We start from the raw sequence: 19917 nt of genomic DNA on the forward strand, positions 1-19917 counted from the left end.
CCCATGCACCCTGTTCCCATGCGCCCTGTTCCCATGCAAAAAAAAAAAAAAAAATAACAGCGCAACTGCTATCGCGATCCATGCTCGTCCCATCAAAGGTGCTTGAACCCAGTTACAGTGAGCTTTGACATTGGTGACATGAGACTCAGAATAGCTGAAGCTGTATGGTGTTTTGTTCAAGGATAATTGTCGAGATTTGACTGTTTTTCAATGCAACTACTGCACAAAGTATGGAGCTATCTTCTTGAGCGCTCAAAAGTAAAACTGTGCCCGGAAAGGTCTCCACAGATTCTGAGCTTCGTAAAGCTGATACAAAAGCCAGTTTCCGAAGGGAGTGAAGAAGACTCGCTATCAACAAATTGTAGACTCGGTAATGGAGATTGCTAAATTATTCTGGACATTCTTAAGAGTTGCATTCGAAAATTGAGCTCATTGTTTAACACTTTGAGATGAAACGCGTGGCCTTGAATGAGGTCAGTATAATCAGCGCACGCACGCACGCACGCACGCACGCACGCACGCACGCACGCACGCACGCACGCACGCACACACACACACACACACACACACACACACACACACACACACACACACACACACACACACACACACACACACACACACACACACACACACACACACACAGCGCGTGAGAGAGTGCGTAATTTCATTAGTCTATAGACTAATGACATTACGCGACACTCAATACGAGAATTCATCTCTTCTCGGTTTCTATGTGCCGCAAGCTAAATTTTAGCTATTACCTTTTCCTACAAATAGGCATCTGCGAAACGATATAAGCCAGCAAGAAGGTTTTTACATTTTGAAATATATTAAGGTTATCACTGCAGCACCTCTAATCATATCGAAGTGAATGGTTGCAGCTGTTAAAGATAGCTGCTCGTTAAACTATCCGGGTAACTCTCTTTCAACCCTCACCTACTTCTTTCTACGCCGCCTCAACCAGTCCCCTCTGCCGGGACTCGACATGTCGTTGCTTTACTTTCAGTACCGTGTAAAAGAGAAAACGATGGATCGTTTCTCAAGTTCATGCTGCGCTCGCGGCGTTCTCCGGAAACTGTAGCGGCAGGCAAGAGCCGGATCCAAAGAAAAAAAAAAGAAATCCGGAAAAAAGCACGCCTGTTGCTTCCGTCTAGTAACAAAAATAAAAAAATGGTGTATTCTGACGGGCTGCGCGTGGCAGATGTCTAAAATGCAAAGGCGTCGGGCAGAACTGCGCGGTGAGGCACTTGGACGCAGGCCAGCCCATGTCGATCAACTCTGTGTGGACTTTCGAGCAGCTAGCGTAGGTTTGTTACCGTGACGGTTTTGCATGCATAAACGCAAGATTCGTTAAGGTCCACAGACGTGCAAGTGAGCTGTATACTTGCCTTAGGCCGCAAACAAAGCATTTCGCTTTCTTCCTTTTTTATTGCTTAGTCTGAGGAAGCGGCCCCTCATTTGCTCTCGCCTCCTCTCCTCTGCTCTCTCTCCCTCTGTCCTTCGTGTAGACGTCTATCCTGGCTCAATACAGAGCTCTGTTCCGTGTGAAACACGAAACCACAACTAAAGCTGACTCGTTACACCCTTCTGTGATGCGTCAGAGACTGCTGTGCGTGCCATGACAGTATGGTACGTCAGCGGTACGTGTGCTTTGCATGTGCGTGAAAACGCACAGCATGTCAAAAAATTGCACATTCGGGACGCGCAGCCGCTCTTTGCTAGGCGGGACAGTTAGCGATGTGTTGCAAATCGCGATAGAAAAAGCTCTAGGACGTTTTTGTTTTTAATAAGCTAGAACTGTAAACAAAGGGGGAGGCGGTATCAATCGTCAAGCATGACTGAACTTTACGCGATACTTCCAGTTTCCATACGCTTGCTTTCCTGTGCAGTGTTACAAATTTGCAGTTCCACTGAACTGCCGTGAAAAGCAGAATGTATTCGCTGAGGAAACTAGTGCGATACGATGCAACACGTTTGCTGCGCCAACTGCATCCTATGGAAAGGCTCTGCATGGTCGTAACGTCACTACTTTATGTGGAACTGTAACAATCGATGACAGTATTCCTGCGTTTGATCCTCTTGCCCCGCTTCGTGTTTTGCTAGGGAGCGTTCTCTGTAAAAGAAAATGTAAGCAATTAAATCTATACGTTCTCGAGGCTTATCAGTGCAAAAGATGCGAGACATACGGCTTCACGAGATAAAGGTTTAAGCAGTGATATGAAGACGCGAGAAGTGTCCGAAGATTTCTACATAGGAAAGAGGGGAAGCGCGATTGCGTCAGCGACACGCCTCTTTCTAATGTACAGTCACGAATAAGAGTTTGCGGGATGTGGGATCACGGAAAAGAAGATATTTCTATGCTATCAAACAGAGGAAGGCCTCATACAAAAATTAAAAATCGCTGCAGAATCTGCATTGGAGTAATGCGAAAGCACGGATTCTGCTGTCGGTTGCTTATGGTCGCTTCTAGTTGCTTAATTCACTTTTTGTTTGCCCATTTTAATCTTTGGTACTTTCAAAGTGCGAGTCAATCCCTTCCCATGCCATTTTTTGGCTCTACTTCCGGTTGCCTGTCGTCACATCCTTGACATCACCCTAATTGACTGACAACTATTTTAGTTTTTGGTACCTTCAAATTTCGCGTCAATCCCTTCCTATGCCCTTTTTTGGCTCGACTTCAGGTTGAGTGACGTCACATCCTTCACGTCCCTTTAATTGACGGATTTATTAACTATTTAGCATTTGATACATTTGATACATTTGACGTCACCCTAATTGACTGACTTAATTAATTATTTAGTATTTGATAGATTGAAATGTGGCGCCAAGCCATTGTCTAATGAGACCATTTCCCCCTTTACTTTTACATTTTTTGCCTGTAATTATTTACCTAATGAACTTATCGGCCTAATTATTTTTTCAGACATAACATTACGTCACCTTCTATCGATTGACACCACTCATTAACCTCTACCACATCTCAATTACCCACAACTACTCTGGACACGATTTTGCGGACACATTCTGCGGATGCTGTCTGCGGAGAGAAATACGTGAACATAGCGAAGTAATGCTTTCACATTAAAAAAAAAAAAAAAAAAAAAAAAAGAAACTGGCAGGAAAAGGAGTCAACTGCGTTCCATCCCATGAAAAATGGCTAGCAGACTGACCAGCGAGACAACACAGATGTTAAATTGTTTCCGCAAATCCACATCTCTTAATTTTGATTCACGTCTGTGAATTTAGCGATTTGTGTACAGCGGCGCTATTTACGAGATTTCACATTGCGAATGTGTTGTTGCGTCAATGTATAGCTGACCTAGACAGCAAATAAAGTCAGACAGAAATTCACCGGCGATTCGGCGTCCATCTTTTCTGTGTTTGTCCTTTCTGTACGCTATAATACTTCCTGGAAATGTAAGCCACCTTGCCCATTTGCAAGTTTCTTGAAATTAATTAGGAAATGTTCACGTACTTCACCATAGTCCGGTGGTCTCAGACTGGTGAGTATTCATATTTTACAAACAAATTATTATATTTTGTGATGTTCGAGGTACAGTATCACAATGAACTGAATTTCAGCAGCCTGCCAGGCGTAACTGTTGTTGTACATGATCTGTTGCCTAGTTCGGCGAACGCTTCTCGGGCACTGAGACGAGAAACGGCAAGCCACAAGACTACAGCGCTTTGCTGGCGCGATGCCTGAAGAAAGGGAAGCTCTTCGAGGACCCCGAGTTTCCGTGCACCGCAGCCACCGCCTGGGGCTCCGGGGATCCTCCTTTCAAGGTCATCTGGAAGAGGCCCTTTGTAAGAACGCGCGGCTTAATTATTTTGTTTTCTGGAAAAATGGGGTACAAGTAAGTGCGTTATCTTGGCTACAGTGAGCTCGCACAATCAGCACCTGATGTTACAAAATCAACAATGTTTTGACTGTGTGAGAGCGATGTTGCAAACAAGAAGAAACGAAGGTAAATGTCTTAACTTGTTTTCAAGATTCATGGGCTAAAGTGAAAGCGCAAGTAAAGCATGAACCAACCAGGCTGCTTTAAAAATGTGCTCCCGTTTCGGAAACAGTGAGCATACCACAAAAAAGCCATGTTTCTGCGTTTTGCGTTGAAAGATTGTATACCACGAAATATTAAGCACCTCACAGAGAAGTGGCTAGCTGACAGCAATTTAGTGTACTGGCCTGAGAAAAAAAAAAAAAAAAAAAAAAAAAAAAAAAAAAAAAAAAAAAAAACATGCTCTGAATAACAGTTGTGCGCTCGAAAGATTGCCTTCCAATCATCGAAACAACCCTTGACTGAATGGATGAGTGGTGCCAGGCCTTCTAGCCGCAGCCATAGACATAGCCGCAGTGCTGTGAAAGAGGAAACGAAAAAATAAAAAAAAAGCATGTGCGGAAGTTATAACGAAAACACTGTTGCGTGGCCCAGCGGGCAACAGGTGATTTCGAAGGGCAGGGTGTCCTACTGGGCGTGCAATTTTGCTATATGGTAGCAATGAAGAAATATCTGCAATCGAAACTGTCCCCAATGTTTTTGTCGACTGTTCTTCATGTCTCTCTAGTCTTAGGGTGCATTCTTTTTCTTAAGCTTATACATTCCTTGCTGTCGTGGTGGTCCAAAACATTCATCGAGCAATTTCAATGCCAAGCAAGTACTCAACTGTTTTGAGTCGTTAAATATTACCATGTTATAAGTGCACTACGAGAGTGCCTATGCTTCGTTTCATAAGATATCTGCAGCACTGCGAAAAGCAGAGGAGCTCTTGCAATTGTGCTCCTAGGTGCCTCTCGCCCCTGCGCACTATAATAGAGAATTGTGCTCCTACTGTCACCCCCGCCAATTTGAGGGGCGAGAGGCGCGAAGGAGCACATTTGCCTATTGTAGTTCACGTGATCCTGATTGGACCGGGTTGCCTCTGCTTTTCGCAGTGCTGCAAACATCTTGTGAGATGAAGTATAGTTCATTTGGCGTAATATTAGTAAGTGAACTATTATATTATAATTTCAGTGGGTTCAAAACTGTGCATCATTCAAGTCATTGTTCAGAGAGGTTAAGTGGAGATGTGCAAGCTGCCAGTCTACTTGAAATTTTCCACGACACCGCATCTTCTTCTCGGCCTTGCAGTGATCCCACCTCCCCAACTAAAATCTTCGATAGGGGAGCAAAACTTTCTCTTTCCTCATAAAAAAGAGCTTTTATTTGTCCCTGGGTCGATCAGAGCTCTCATATACACGGCAGGAATGACGGATCTGGAGGCGAAAAATTAAAAAAAGAAAGAGGGGGAGGGGGAGGAAGGGTAAATTACACCCGACTTGCAGTGTTCTCATGTGAGGTCTCAGTGCCCCTCCACGCTTCTCTAACTTCTTGCGTAGCCTTGTTCTTTTTTTCTTTGCTATATAGCCTAACTTCGGACCTTCGCGTTTTCATAAAACAGGCTGATACCACGACATCGCAAGAGATAATTTTACATTGTTGATAGTCACAGAATACACTTGAGACGCTAGTTGTTAATGTGGGTTTTATAAAACAGCATTTGTAACAATAAATAAGACGATGGTGCGGCTACAAAACTGAGCGCAAGTTGCTCGTTAATATCGTTTTCTGCACGAAAGCCAGAAACGGCATAGAGTGCGAGTAATATTCAAGTATATATAAAACCCAAACGGAATTCCCCCCCCCCCCCTCCCCTCTCTTATTTCCCGCTGAAAATAAATTTCCGGCGTCACGGCCTATAGGAAGAAACTCACTGTCCTGAGAAATTTTAAAAAGATCGTTGCGCCGACACTTTAAATGCCTTTGCCTCACTGCATAAAGTTCGCAGGTTTACGCAGCCGTGTTCACGCACTTGCAGGATATTGCCGAGGTCCCAAAATTCATGACGGATGGCTTCAGTCGTTTCGACATCAAGCAGGGATCCTTGGGTGAGTGCCACACTCAAAGTGTCGTTCGATGCATTCTGCTCTCTTGTTTATCGGTAAGCACGAGTACAGACCACTGATAATTCAGAATGTAAATCACGCAGCACATTGAATGCTTTGTACATTCTTGGTGAAAATATAGGCTACGCGACCCGCTCTACAGTTGAGTCGTGGAGCAGTAACGCCAGCCGTCAAACTCTACATCTCTTTATGCTCGGTGCATACGGAAGTTGGTTACCATCGACGTATTATCAAGTTCCCAACAAAGAAACCACTCTCACAGATTAAATAGCTTATATAACCTGGAAAAATAGTTGGTCGATGCGGATGATACTCGGTAATGCCAATTTGAGTGTAGCTCTTGCGTATTTTGGGTTTGCGATATGTTGAGGTAAATAACTTGAGAGAAAGGCATGTGTTTACGTATATGCATATGTGCAGTCAGAGGCTACTCTATCTTTTCCCACGCGTAATAGTTCTTCAACTACCTCTCAATTTTTTCCAAGTTCGTGATTGCTATGAAAGAGGCGCCGCTATGACACCTCCGGATATCACCGCCGCGCATCAGCTTCCTCTCTCGCGCAAACAGATTTAGCCGCGGCAATGTGTTGAGAGCATCTACATTCCGCTTTTCAGAGCATGACGCGACACCGTTAATTCCCGCAGCTCCCTTCGAGAATTCTCGTTCGCGCCCATGCACTCTTAACACTAATTCCTCAATTTGTACTTCTACTATAACAGACATATTCATTAGCATACACTAGCAAGTTAACACATAACGTGTACTGAAAGACTTACTGATACTCTGTGCAGAACCACGCTTTAACCATGCCGTCCGAAAGTACCCGCGAAGCTTAGGAGTAGCGAGTCTGACTGTTCTCTGGTTCGATGCCCATACGAAAAAAAAAAAAAAAAGAAAAAGAAAAAGCACCCGAGTTGGCAGCTGCCAGCTCAGGTAGTAAGCAGCTTGCGTCAACAACCAAACACCGCCTACAAGAGCCATGCTCGGGATAGGTGATCACAGCTTTGACTACAGCAACAACACCGAGTTTTCCTTTGAACATTATCGCTGCTGCATTATTAATAATCATTAACCGACATATAAACTGAGTTCGCCCCTACCATCGCCATGAATTGATGGAAAAACTTTTATTTTCACCGGTTGTTAGAGGTGAGGGTTCAGTTGGATTGTTGGCCACGCCAGATGGCTGCCATTTGCGTCCTGTCGGCGATCTCTTCGGCCCATTCAGTGACCCGAGCCTGGATGTCCAGGTACGAGCAGCGCAGCACGGCCTCCCACTCCTCCAGAGATGGATGAGCTGGCAGCAAATCGCCGGGCGGCGGATAAGCCGCGCACCCCCGTGTAATGTGGTCTAAAGTGTCGTCAATGCCACACTCATTGCATTTAGGGTCAACCTGCTCTTTGAATATATATGAATATACTTTTGGGCAGGGGAAGGAGCGGGTTTTGTACTGGCACCAGAGTATCTCCTGGGCCTTGCTTAATGAATTATGTGGGGGAGGAACGATGCGCATTCCCAGGCTAAAATGGCGAGTTATATCGTGGAACGAGAGCAAGCCCTACCTCGCGCCCGCGGGAGACGAGGGACTCACCGTTCGGCCGACGAAACCCCGGGCATATTCGCGGGCCTTCTCGTTCCCGGGATTGTCAGAGTGAGCCGGAACCCATACCAGTTATATCGCCCTACCAGGGATAAGGATATTCCTGTCGGCAGCTGATAGACGGTCCCTCCAGAAATTCCGTATTGCTGCTTTGGAATCGTTCGTTATAAGCGATGGCCAGCACGATGGCTGCATGCTTCCTCTGCAGCCTCGGTGGTTTTGGTGCGTACAGCAGCTGAAGCTAAGATTTTGGAAGGCGTGGACTCAGGAGTCTCAGTCACTGCACAAATCGCGAAACCTCAGTCCGTCTGCACAACAATGCTGAATTGGGCGAGTTGGTGCATTTGCATTTTAGGAAACGTAGCGCAAAGAATCAGTTGCCAAGTAGTTTTTTTCACATGTTTTGTGTATCTTTCCAGACTTGCTTTTTCCACAATTTTGTCAATTCACCTCCTTTATTTCATGTCTTTGATCATTGTTTTGTACCCTATATATTCTGTTAGCATTTCCAATAAAAAATCAGTTGTGAGTAAGCGCTCGTGTGTGTATCCCTCATTTTATCCTTGTCTTCTTTGTGCTACGTTTCCTAAAATGCTCAGTCCGTCTCTTCATATTGGGCCGCATCCACGTAAGAAACCGACTGGTTTCCTTTGTATTTGGTGTGTAGTGCGCGTGCGCCTGATAGTCGCCTGCCTTCGTGGTGAATGGGGTGCATATTCTTAGGGAGGGGCTTGATATCAAGCTCCTTCCTAATTGCTGTGACTATTTGCCTGTGATCGTACGCCATGGGTTCGGCATTAATGCATATAGCCTTAGCAAGACAAGCCTCCCGGCTTTGGTGCGCGCCAGTATGAAGTACTGCAATATTAAATGCACTTCCTTGAGTTCATCAAGTGTATTGCGCATTCCAAGCGCTCTTCCTCCTCCCCTTTCCGATTTACGCTTTCCTCTTCCGCCGCTGCCCCGTACGCGTATTGCCAAACCATATCCCGTAGGAGCACTCGAGCAGACGACGCTCTGGCGCGTGATTTTGTCGCGTGATCGCGTGATTTGCTGCCAGGTGGCGCAAGAATAGCGTAAATATTGTCAAAAGAAATCAGGGCACATTTAAAGGCAGCCGCTCGTGTCGCTTCTGTGGCGCATTTTGCGCACCTTCTAAAATGCAGATTTCTCCTTGCGCGAAAACATTTTTCTTTAAATTACGCACCGAAGCTCTACCTGTTAACACATGGCTCTATAGGAAAAATATTTTTGTGTCTTCTGTAAACTGCTGTCTGTGTGATGTGCCTGAAACAATTGAGCACTGTTTTATTAATTGCAAAGACGCAATTCTCTTTTGGGACGTGCGGAAAAGAACTCCAAAGAGAGACTTTGTTAACAATTCGTACAGTGTGCCGTATCTTGCTGTTACACAATGTGATTACGAACCATATGGCATGTTTTTTCCTTATTGGACTTCATAGCTAATTGTGGAAGACACGCATGTTGGATCGCAACAGTGAACCTGTTGTTCCACCTAGACTCCATTTTAGCAGAATGATGCTGCAACTGAAGGACATTTATGAAGAATAGCCTGTGTACATAGTCCTTTCTGTACATAACCACGTGTAATAAATACTATGTCAGAAAGAAAAAAAAAACTTCTGTGGCACATTGTATTAATAATTAATACTACTTATCTCTGCACAGAAAATATCTGGTCGAATCTCATGAGTGCATTTTTTTTTTCTGAAATTTTGTTTTACAATTCACAACACAAAAATATTACTAACAACTTCTTTTCTGTTTTTTTTTTTCGCTTATGCTGCATTATGTGATTCTTTTGGTTCTTAATAGCCTAAGCACCAGCCGTGAACAGAGCAACAAGGTGACGGCTTGACAACGGTTAACACTATGAAATTAACTTCACTATTATCATTTCCTGCCATCAGTGAGTATACGTTATCTTTAGGTTGCGTTCAGAGACACCTTTCAGCAACAATCGCCTTTTTACTCGCTGAGATCGTCGTCTACTCGAGTGCTCCTACGGGATATGGTTTGGCAATACGCGCCCCGCGCGCCACCGGGGCCAGCTGGATCAAAAACCTCCTGAGCGTTTCATTCTCGCCCGGTTGTTGTGAATTCATCCGCTCTCGCAATAACCTTGCTTTCACGACATTCGTCTTCCTTCTTCTTCGCGTAGCGTCAAACACGGGGTGCGCTTTATTGCATGGGAGCCTAATATTCGTCAAGAGAAAAATATTACAGCGGAGCTTATGTGTTGGCCCTATTATAAAGAAAAGTGCTTGTACGCGAAGGAGGAAACGCAATGGGAGCACCTAACGCTTTTCCATCGACATTTGACGCCGGAGCTTAAGTGTCCACTCCATTTTAGCTCGACAGTTGCACACGGAGTCGCGTAAAACAGGCAAACGAGGGAGGTGCTTCTCGACGCATGTTGAGCCCCGCCGGGTGGTGCAGTGGTAAGACGCCGACTACTGTCCCGGAGTACCCGGGTTCGAACCCGACCTCGGCGGCTGCGCTTCGATGGAGGCGAAACGGAGAGGCGTCCGTGTGCTGTGCGATGTCAGCGCACGTTAAAGATCCCCAGGTGGTCGAAATTACTCCGTAGCCCTCCACTACGGCTCCTCTTTCTCTCTATCCACTTTCACTCCCACCTTCCTCCCTTCCCTTGCAGTGGTAAGACGCCCGACTACTGTGCCGGAGTACCCGGGTTCGAACCCGACCTCGGCGGCTGCGTTTCGATGGAGGCGAAACGAAGAGGCGTCGTGTGCTGTGCGATGTCAGCGCACGTTAAAGATCCCCAGGTGGTCGAAATTACTCCGTAGCCCTCCACTACGGCTCCTCTTTCTCTCTTTCCACTTTCCTACCATCTTCCTCCCTTCCCTTATGGCGCGGTTGAGGTGTCCACAGAAAACAAGTGAGACAGTTACCGCGCCTTTCCCTTCCTATAAATCAATCAATCGACACATTTTGAGCGACAGCACTGCAAAGTTGTTCACCGTGGACAGTGCTTATGTCTGGATTGGTTATCATTGTTTCATGGTTTTGCCAAAGCCAGGATTCCTGTGCCATGATGCGTGAGCTTTGAACAGATTTGCCCTTAAAGGGTAATCTGCGTTTCCGTTGGGCCGTAAGGTACAAGGCTAACCTGCGTGCGAGTGAAAGGTCCCATAGTAATCAGCGATATCCTTGAACCTGGCTGCTCGTAACTCCAGGAAACTGCTGGGTGGCGGCTTCCATCGCCACTCTCACGCTGCATCCGAAGCTGCTGAAGAACGTGGTGCCTGCGAGACAGAGCTTCGCGAAAGGAAAGTACGCAGGCATCTTCCACTTCCGCCTTTGGAAGTTCAACAGGTGGATCGACGTGCCCGTCGACGACCGCCTACCGGTGAACGAGGAGGACGGCAGCCTGGCCTTCATGACCTCCAGCAGCGACGGAGAGTTCTGGAGCGCGCTACTAGAGAAGGCCTACGCCAAGTGAGCCGAACCTGCTGCCACTTGTCAGTGTGAAAGATGGACACTTGCTCCGGGGTTACATGGTGCGAATACGGTGCTGAAACGCAGCATGTCTTGCCAAAGTACTGAGAACGCTTGCGCCTTTCGGATAAAGATTCGGTTCTCGCTTAACCGGCGTCTATCACAGAAAGCAGAAGCAGTTAAGGCATGTTGCTGGGGTTTGAGGGAAGCGAAAGAATGGTAAATAAAACGTATCTGTTTCAGTATGGTCGCATTTATAACTGCTGTACCTGAATAGAGGGAAAACATCGAAACGGTTTTACGCTGTACATTTTTTTTTATTGTGACCCACGTATGTGAAAACGGCCAACTGAAGTATATATAGGCCTGTCTTGAAATTAGTGATACGATGGAAAGCTGTGTCAAGCATGGCACCTACCAGCCACCGGTACAGGTCGGTCACCGCCGCTTGCGGCGGGGGCTGGCCTGGTACCGAACTTTTTTATCTGTTGTAGGCCGTCATTGCACACGCCACCGCTGGTGGTGGACGACGGCTGTTGTTGCGGCGCGCGTCTTTCCTTTCCTGTTCCTTTTCTTTCTTCTCTATATTCTCTTCTATCTGCACGAGGCAGCGGAGGTGGCTCAGCTGCAGAGCCAGTAGCAGGCCTGTGCATTTTCGTTTCTTTCTTCCTACAGCCACAACAACAACAACAAGCATGGTTGTGCGTGGTTTGACGGTTTGAATTGGAAGGGGGGGGGGGGGGGGGACGTGCGTAAGACTTTTCTTGAGAGTAGCCGCGACAGCACCTGTAACGCCGCCTTTGCAATTAGGTTTTGGGGAAAGGAAGGCGCAATATACTTTTCGATGGACACCACGGAGAGAATGGTGGACACCTATAAGTAATCAGGTCAAGGTCACACCAACTTTTTTGAAGGTCAAAAGGCCGGATAGATAGACCTTAGCTGATACATGGCGTAGTCAAGCTTTCGCTCCAAAATTGTTGCATGCTGAAATTGGTTTATAGCGCACACAGACAATCACAGGAAGGAACGAAGTGACAGGACAGAGTGTGACAGGATAGGCGCTCTATCGTGCTACGTGTTCGTCTGTGTGCGCTGTAAACTAATTTCAGTAATGCACCAACTAGCCTGCAAAAACGTTCTCGCAAATTATATTTCTAGTTCTGCAGGCGTCGCTTTGCTCTACTCATTGTTGTATAGCCCCATGTGTTAGACACAACTGAGATGTTTTTCCAGTATCACGGTGTATTAAAATATACGGATTGCACTTACGACTGCTAACCATGTAAACCCTCATACCATGTAAACCATCTTCTTCCTTTCGAAATTCCTGCAATACCACACGTCATATATGCAAATCTTCGCTTATTCCCAAGCTGTACATGCGTGTCTTCGATGACTCAGTCGGTAGCGTGTCTCGCTCGCAATCCAACGGAGGTTGTGGGTTCGAGTTTCAGCTGTAATCAAATTTTTCTCGCAGCGAAATCGAATGCTCTACGAAATTAAAGCATATCCGATATGCGGCGGCCTTTAATTCGTCATGCATGTCACGTTATTCGTTTTTATTCCACGCATGACGCCTCGTTTAATATGTACCGTTGTCGTGTGTATGAAATTTCCGCTCGAGGTCATGTAGCTGTGACGTCACAGGGCTACTGGACCCTTTTCCTGGACGACTCCGCTTTTCGTTGCCAATGAACGATATAATACGCACTTTTATAGCAGGAATCGGCCCATGTATAGGGAAAGGTTACTTAGGTTTCACGACCATTTTTATTAAGGCATTAGTTCCGGTGAAATTAGGCCGAAAGTGGCTTGTAATACGGGTATATTCAGAACCCTCGTACCTTGGGAACCCTAAATTCATTTAAAAGCATCACCACGACCATACACACGTCAGTACAATACGCATGTACAAACCAGCCGTTCCAATAATCGATGACAGAATCAGTTTCGGTCAATAAATAAATTAGAGTATTACGACGTTTTCACAGGCTTCATGGAGGCTATGCTGCACTGGAAGGAGGCAGTGGGGTGGAGGCTCTGACTACGTTCACTGGGGGACTGACTGAACAGCTTTCTCTGACGAAGGCCTCTAAGGATTTCTTCAGCATCCTCCAAAGAACTCTGGACAAGAATTCTCTCGTGACTTGTTCCATCACAGTGAGTTGAATTTGGACAGTTGTTAGAACCAGTGTCTTGTTCTGCGCGCTCGTGAACTTGTACTTGCATTGCAAACTGACCAGGACGAGGACAAGGGAACCAAGGGCCTCAGCGCTCTGCACGAGTACAGCATCACCGGTGCTACGACGGTGAGCAAACATTCAGGCCAGCACGCTCAGTGGCTATCAGGTTGTTTCCCAGGTACGTCACAAATTAATGTGGAGCGTCGGTGATTATTTCGGCGTCGTCGCATAATCCACTCGCCTAAAATGCGTTAAACGATGAGGGAACGTACGCGAAAACGTACACGGGGAGGGAACGTGTACGTGCTCTATGCGCTGGTAACAATAGACGGCACCAGGCTGCAATAAGCTTCGTTTTTTTTTTCTTTTTTTTTTTTTTAAGACTACGCTCTCCGTGAACTTCAGGTAGCGGTAGTCTGTACATCTGTTGTTGTTGTGGCTGTAGGAAGAAGGAAAAGAAAATGCACGGGCCTGCTACTGGCTCTGTTTCTGTGCCACCTCCGCTTCCTTGGGCAGACAGAAGAGAAAATAGAGAAGAAAGAAAAGGAAGAGGGAGAGAAAGACGCGCGCCGCAACAACAGCCGTCGTCCACTACCGAAGCGGTGGCGGGTGCAATGACGGCCTACAACAGATAAAAATTAGGTGGCAGGCTAGCCCCTGCCGCTAGCCCCCGCCTAGTCCAAGAGGCAATCGGAGTGTACTTCTTAAAAGGAGACTCTTCTTAAACGATATTTGATGGGTATAAAGGGGATGTTAATGGGTAAAGGCATAAGAGGGCATGTTATGGTGGAATAAACAAATAATGTGTTAAAAGAATGATAAAAGGTTTGCCCCTCTAATGATTACGAGGAATGAGCGGTGATAAAACACTCATATGAGGACGGAATGTTACGCCAGAGACCCGATGCTGTCAGATGCCGGATTATCATTGGCTTGAATGCCTGTCAACCCACAACAGGTGGTGAATATTTGTTCTCGATATATCCTGTTTTCGCTCATGCCACTACAGGTCCTGGTGGAAGAAAGTGGCGAGGTGAACCTTATTCGCCTGAGAAACCCCTGGGGAAGCGGTGAATGGAGCGGACCTTGGTCAGACAAGTAAGATTCCGTCGGATGCGGCGCCGTGCCCCGCTGTCGTTTCAGCGAGTAGTTCGGTTGGCGCAAATTTGTCTCAGCATTGTCGAGTCTTGTCAAGTCGAATCGCTACTTGTCGCCTAAACTCGATAGCCTGCACCAGCCTTTTGCGTCAAAGTTCGAATTATTTCCGCTCGCTCTGAAGAAGGTTCGTTTTGCTAGGAATATGTTATTGCCTCTTCAGTGTCCATTTGCCTTTTACTTCATTCTGCACCACAGTTTTTATGACCTCTATTTTTTCATCATCGAACAAATAGTAGCTTTTGACAAGTGTTAACAATCCTCTGTTACTCACTCATCATCTCTCTCCTTTCCTCACTTCAGCAAAATAGCCGCTTACCTAGCAATCCAGATCTTCTCTCTCAGAGATTGATAGGATCGAACAAACAATTACTTTTGCTCTTTTGATCGTCGCAGTATGCATTTTTAGGGCGCGTGGTTCAAACTGGAACGAGGGAAAGCTCTAGAGTTACATTTTTTTGAATGATACAGTGTTGTATTTTGTTGACTTGTTCATTTACTCTAATCCCGTGTTTTGATTTTTATTTTTATTTGTTGTTTTAATGCCTTGTATATCCACTCCTGCCTGGGCCAAAATATTGGCCTGCAGTATTTTGAAATAAATAAATAAATACACGTTTCGTGCTTGCCTCGTGAATAAAATGGCTGAGCAGTTTCACAATAAGAAGAAAGGTAACAAGTTCCGTTTTTTCAATTACAGCACAGCTAATGATTTCGCTCCAGCCTTTATTCGGTCGTAATCGCATACCGAGAACTCTGTGCCTGTCCGAACGTTATGGCTAATTAAGACCAACTTGCTTAACAAATAGGACGTTTAAACGTGCACGCATGCGGATATGTCACTAGTTGTAAACGGAATACGTTTCTTAGCGTAACTCGATGTTTCTTAGCGTAACACGACGTTTAACATCTGGAGGCACATTATGCTGGTAAATTGGCGTGGTGACCTGGAAAGCTCGCACAAGGCAAGGCTTGCCGAATTTACGCCTAAAATCGTACGTCATTTCACTTTAATAGCAAGACGTAGCCTTATAGTTTCTGACGATACTTTTGCGTTTCGTCTTTCCCGGGCAGGTCTGACAAGTGGGACAAGATCAGCGAGGAAACGCGCCAGGATTTGGGGCTCACGGTAAACGATGACGGAGAGTTTTGGTAAGTCACCGTCCTAAACGGTTGCCAAAAATTACGTTCTGACACGTGTCGAGAGAAGAATGCGCTTCGATGTGAACTGGAAGCGGAGCCACGATAGGGAACGTACCCGGCGTTCATGCGAATGTCGTGGTCTGTGTCAAGTAAGCCATGATAAGATATACATTATCGATGCTAAAGCATTCCTTGTATCATGAGCAGCGTGTACAGAAATTGTGGACAGAACGCGTTGGCAGATAATGTCTGCACCAACTAACAAGTAAAAAAACTGCCGCAACAGTGTGTCAAACCCGCATGAGAACGAACATATCAGCTCCCCTAGCCACACAGGAAAGCACTGTGCTATCGCCTCTTTTCTCTCTCTCTCTCTCTCTCTTCATTGCCTGCTTAGACAGCACCTCACAAATCCAAATCAATATGTACAATGCACCAGCGCCACAAAAAAAAAAAAAAAAAAAAAAAAAAAAACAACGAATACATGGATATACTAAACCTTTTTCAGGCGTGCCAGGTCATCAAGAATTCCAAACAATGAGGGTGTCCGCTATGTGCTTGATACACTTATCTAATACACGAAACACCTTCAATGAAGTGACCACGCGACGACCGAACATTGTCATCTGCATGACGTACAGCCATTCTCGTCTTCCGCAAACTGTGAAGGCCGAGGAACATAAACATATCATAGGGTATACTCTCCTCACTTTCAACCAAGATCCACCAAATCTCATATTTTGTTGTTTTCTATAGAGTGCGCTGTAAACTATCCCAAGGAAAGATGGCCTCCCAACAATCAATGAAGGCAAGTGCAACTGTTCTGGGTTTTGCGCTCAAACGATGCATCTTGTTTGCTGTCCTGATCTGGAATTCATGTTGGGAGCGAACTAACCGCACAAATTTGTTTCGCAAAGTTCGCGCAAGAAGGCTCTGTCACTAACTTGTTTATAAAGAAAATGTCATTGCGCTTTTTCTTCGTGCGTGATAAAAGGAATTAATTTCTCCGTAGCGTCATTCAAGAAAGAATGACAGAATACTGCTGGAATAGTTCATATGTACTTATGACAATTGCGGCAGTGTACATCCGGTATAATGAGTCGGAAATTGACTGAGCATTATCGAGAAGTTGTGTCATTTAGAATGCTGTGCGCACGTTTTTCATTTGAGAGTTCGGTCTCTGAATTATGTCCCCAGTTTGGGCTGTTTTCTTGATGGAGAGAAGGAATCACACATGAAGTAGTGCCAATCATGAACTGGATGCCTCCGATCACCTGACGGTCTGGACACGCATCCCTGCGTGGACGTCGCGGCATGTGATCCAGGGCCTGAAGTGTGAGATGACTATAGCTGCAGGCAGCGCAGATGATGACGGCTTACACGGCGAGCTGAATGCGTCGGCCATCTTCGCGTTTGCGGGCAGTCGACCCTCGGGAGACGAGATGTGGTCGTCACCCTTTAGCGCGTCTCTCGCTCCACTCTCCTTATAGTCTGCAATCGTGTCTTCCCGTTCTCTGAAACCTAGCCATCCTCGCAACAGCGTCGGTGCAGCCGTCGTCAGCACGTGGTGGTGGTAGTGGCTTATTAAAAAAAAAAAAATAATGATAAAAAAGATGGAACAGAACGTTGCCGGCATCGGCAGTTGCTATCTGACATCTTAAGCATTGGAGCTGTGGCCAGCAAAAAAAAAGGGGACAAGGACAGGATAGCGAGGAGAAACACAGAGGGGAGCGATAACAAGAAAGGACCGGGAAAGCTTTGTACGTTACTTACAATATACCTCCACATTTCAGCGCGTGTTCCTCGGCCCTTCTTCTCCGCCGGTTTTCGGACAAAAGGCTGCATGAAATGACGGACATGTTGATGACTCCCGACTGCCCGCACAACCCGGGCCTGTAGTTCCGGCACATGTATCTAGCAGTCATATCTGTAACAAATAAAAATAATTATGGGGGACATTTAAACTCCGCTTATAAGATTATGACGCGATAGCGTAGGCTATTAACGCGCACATAAAGCCTTGCTTTAACCAGGCTGTATAAACATGCCTGCCTGGCATAGCCAGGAGTAACGTGAATGCAACGGTCCTGGCAGGCTTATTCTGATATCACCCTCCCCTGTAAAAGGAGCGGCCCGAGTTGGCAGCTCTTGCCAAACGCAACGTCATGTCACCGTATACGTCCAGTCAGTGTGCGGCTATGTCAGGCAGCGCAATAATCGTGATTTTTTCTCTTATAACGCCAACGCTAACAGTCAACGAGGTCTTTAACACTATAGCGTTCAAACAGTACTCAGACTTAGTCAACAACGTTGTGCCTGGAGGCCCGCGAAAGGATGCACTGCAATCAGTCAAAGTAAGGCTGTTTGTTTTTTGTTTTTTTCAATATGCAACATTGCTTTTGTTTAATGTAAACATTGACATAAAATGAATGTTATCGAGCATTTCATCTATTCATTATAATGTACAAAGGAGTACATGTGTCGCTACCATTTTTCAATATTATTTATGCTTTGTAACTGAAGTGTTGCATTATGCTTGTTTTCTGTCTTATATGGTTCAGATGTTGTGGGTTGCTGTCTGTACTAGGGAGTCAACACCAACTCAGGCATGCCGCCATTTGCCTTGACTTCCCCATTCTTTTAAAATAAAGTTACTGTCAATTCCAATTTCAAAACATTTTCCTTCCAGCTGCATTCTAACACTCTTCATGGTAAGACAAGGCTGGAGCAGAATGGAATATTTGTGTTGTTGACGACTAACTGCTCGTGGCATAAAAACTATACTACCGTCCCAGCCGATAGAGCTTCGTTTAAAACTGCACCAGACTCTCGCGCGGGGCAGTAAACATCGTCGTCTTCTTCAAGTTCCACCTGTGCCGCTCATTCATTTAACCTATGAGTAAATATGTAGCCATTCACACCCGCCATTTGTCCGAGTGTAGCCGAGGTTCATTAGCGTGCCGTCAGGCGAATCCACCATGCAGCGTGACAGAATTCTGAATACTTTCCCATTCCCAAACTTACTTAAGTGCACCCTCTGTAATTTTGTGGGTTCTGAGTAGGCGTTATATGAGATGTAGTTGTCATGAGATTAGGCATTGTGGAGGGGATAGGACAGATGTCATTGTTACTTCTAGACCAAGAACTGTGGCGCAACGTCCACAAACACGTGAATGGAAACACAACACAAGCGCACACTACCAAACGTAATATGAAACGGAACACGAATTCCCTCTTCAACACTCAGCCACAACTTCCTCTTCTACTCCCAAGTTCATCACACTCTCACATCCTCTTCTTTCCCAAGCAGATGTCTAGCCAACAATAAATGTTAGCAGCACAATCATCCCAGTCCGTCACTCACATCGTCCAAACATGACAGCCACAACTTCCACCACATAGACACAAACTAGAAAAACCACCACATATCTACAACTGCCACGTATAACGTTCACGTTCACTCCTAAAACATCTAAACAACGAGTCCAGTTCTTAAGATTTTAACGGTCAAACAATCAAGGCAATCCTTCATTCAAACGCTGGAGACCTTGGCAAATCTGACCAGCAGCAGTTCATTACATACCACGATGACTTTCTTCTTCACGGGCCCAAAATCTTTCTTAAATACAGGCCCATCTTCTGAAACGTCCTCAGTAAGACATCAAGTCCATCCAAAAACCATCTCTAATGAACACAAGTCCTTCGCAATAACTCAGGAGCATTCCTCAAGAAAGGAAAGTTCCTTTCCGCGTGATGATAGGGAGGCTTCACTAACACATGTGCTATCTTTATTTTGTATCCAAAACGCCTCTTAAATTTCCCGGAAAATCTTTTCTCGACTCTTACCTAAAATCTTGAGCCTACTCAGCAATGGCTCACACTTACACTTTTAGCCAAGGCTTAAAAAATGAAACATTTGAGATAGGCCAGACAGACCACTTGAATCCAGCTGCCAGCCTAGTGATGCACAACAGGAAATTTTTTTTTTTTTTTTGCAATTAATAAAACATTTCAGATAGGCCACATAAACCACTTGTATACAGCTGCCAGACATCTGGCGCACCATAGGCATTTTTTTTTTAATTTTTCAGCTAACTAAATAGCAATTTAAATATTTATTTAATTTACTAACTATTGCCTTTAGCCAATAAATGGATTTGAAAAGTTGGAGAGCACCCTCTAACCCCCCCCCCCCCCCTTCATTTCAGATAATGAAAGCTCACGTGTATCGTTTTTCCGAAGTTTAAAGAACACCAGCGAAATACAAAGAAATATATATATCACGTGACTGGCGCATTCGTGCGCCACGATTGTGCTTCTCTAAACCTGGGTTTCAGTAAATGAAATCAGCTGCGGCCTTGAATCTTCAACCCTATAGCAGTGACAAGCCGATATGCCTGC

The 19917-nt window shown here is 45.5% G+C and overlaps 1 protein-coding gene across 1 annotated transcript in view; it reads left to right on the top strand.

Moving 5' to 3' along the window:
• Positions 1-19917, top strand: part of LOC146196651 (calpain-B-like) — a 44756-nt gene that overhangs the window by 479 nt on the left and 24360 nt on the right. Inside the window, exons 2-8 of the mRNA XM_084597051.1 lie at positions 3631-3810; positions 5863-5932; positions 10771-11032; positions 13027-13195; positions 13279-13344; positions 14228-14316; positions 15448-15525. Of these exons, the coding sequence (XP_084453177.1) occupies positions 3631-3810; positions 5863-5932; positions 10771-11032; positions 13027-13195; positions 13279-13344; positions 14228-14316; positions 15448-15525 (914 nt within the window). The remainder of the gene's footprint in view (positions 1-3630; positions 3811-5862; positions 5933-10770; positions 11033-13026; positions 13196-13278; positions 13345-14227; positions 14317-15447; positions 15526-19917) is intronic.

Source organism: Amblyomma maculatum, chromosome 3, assembly GCF_055883805.1.
Source record: "Amblyomma maculatum isolate TAMU_Amacu chromosome 3, ASM5588380v1, whole genome shotgun sequence".
In the NCBI taxonomy this organism is placed as follows: Eukaryota; Metazoa; Arthropoda; class Arachnida; order Ixodida; family Ixodidae; genus Amblyomma; species Amblyomma maculatum.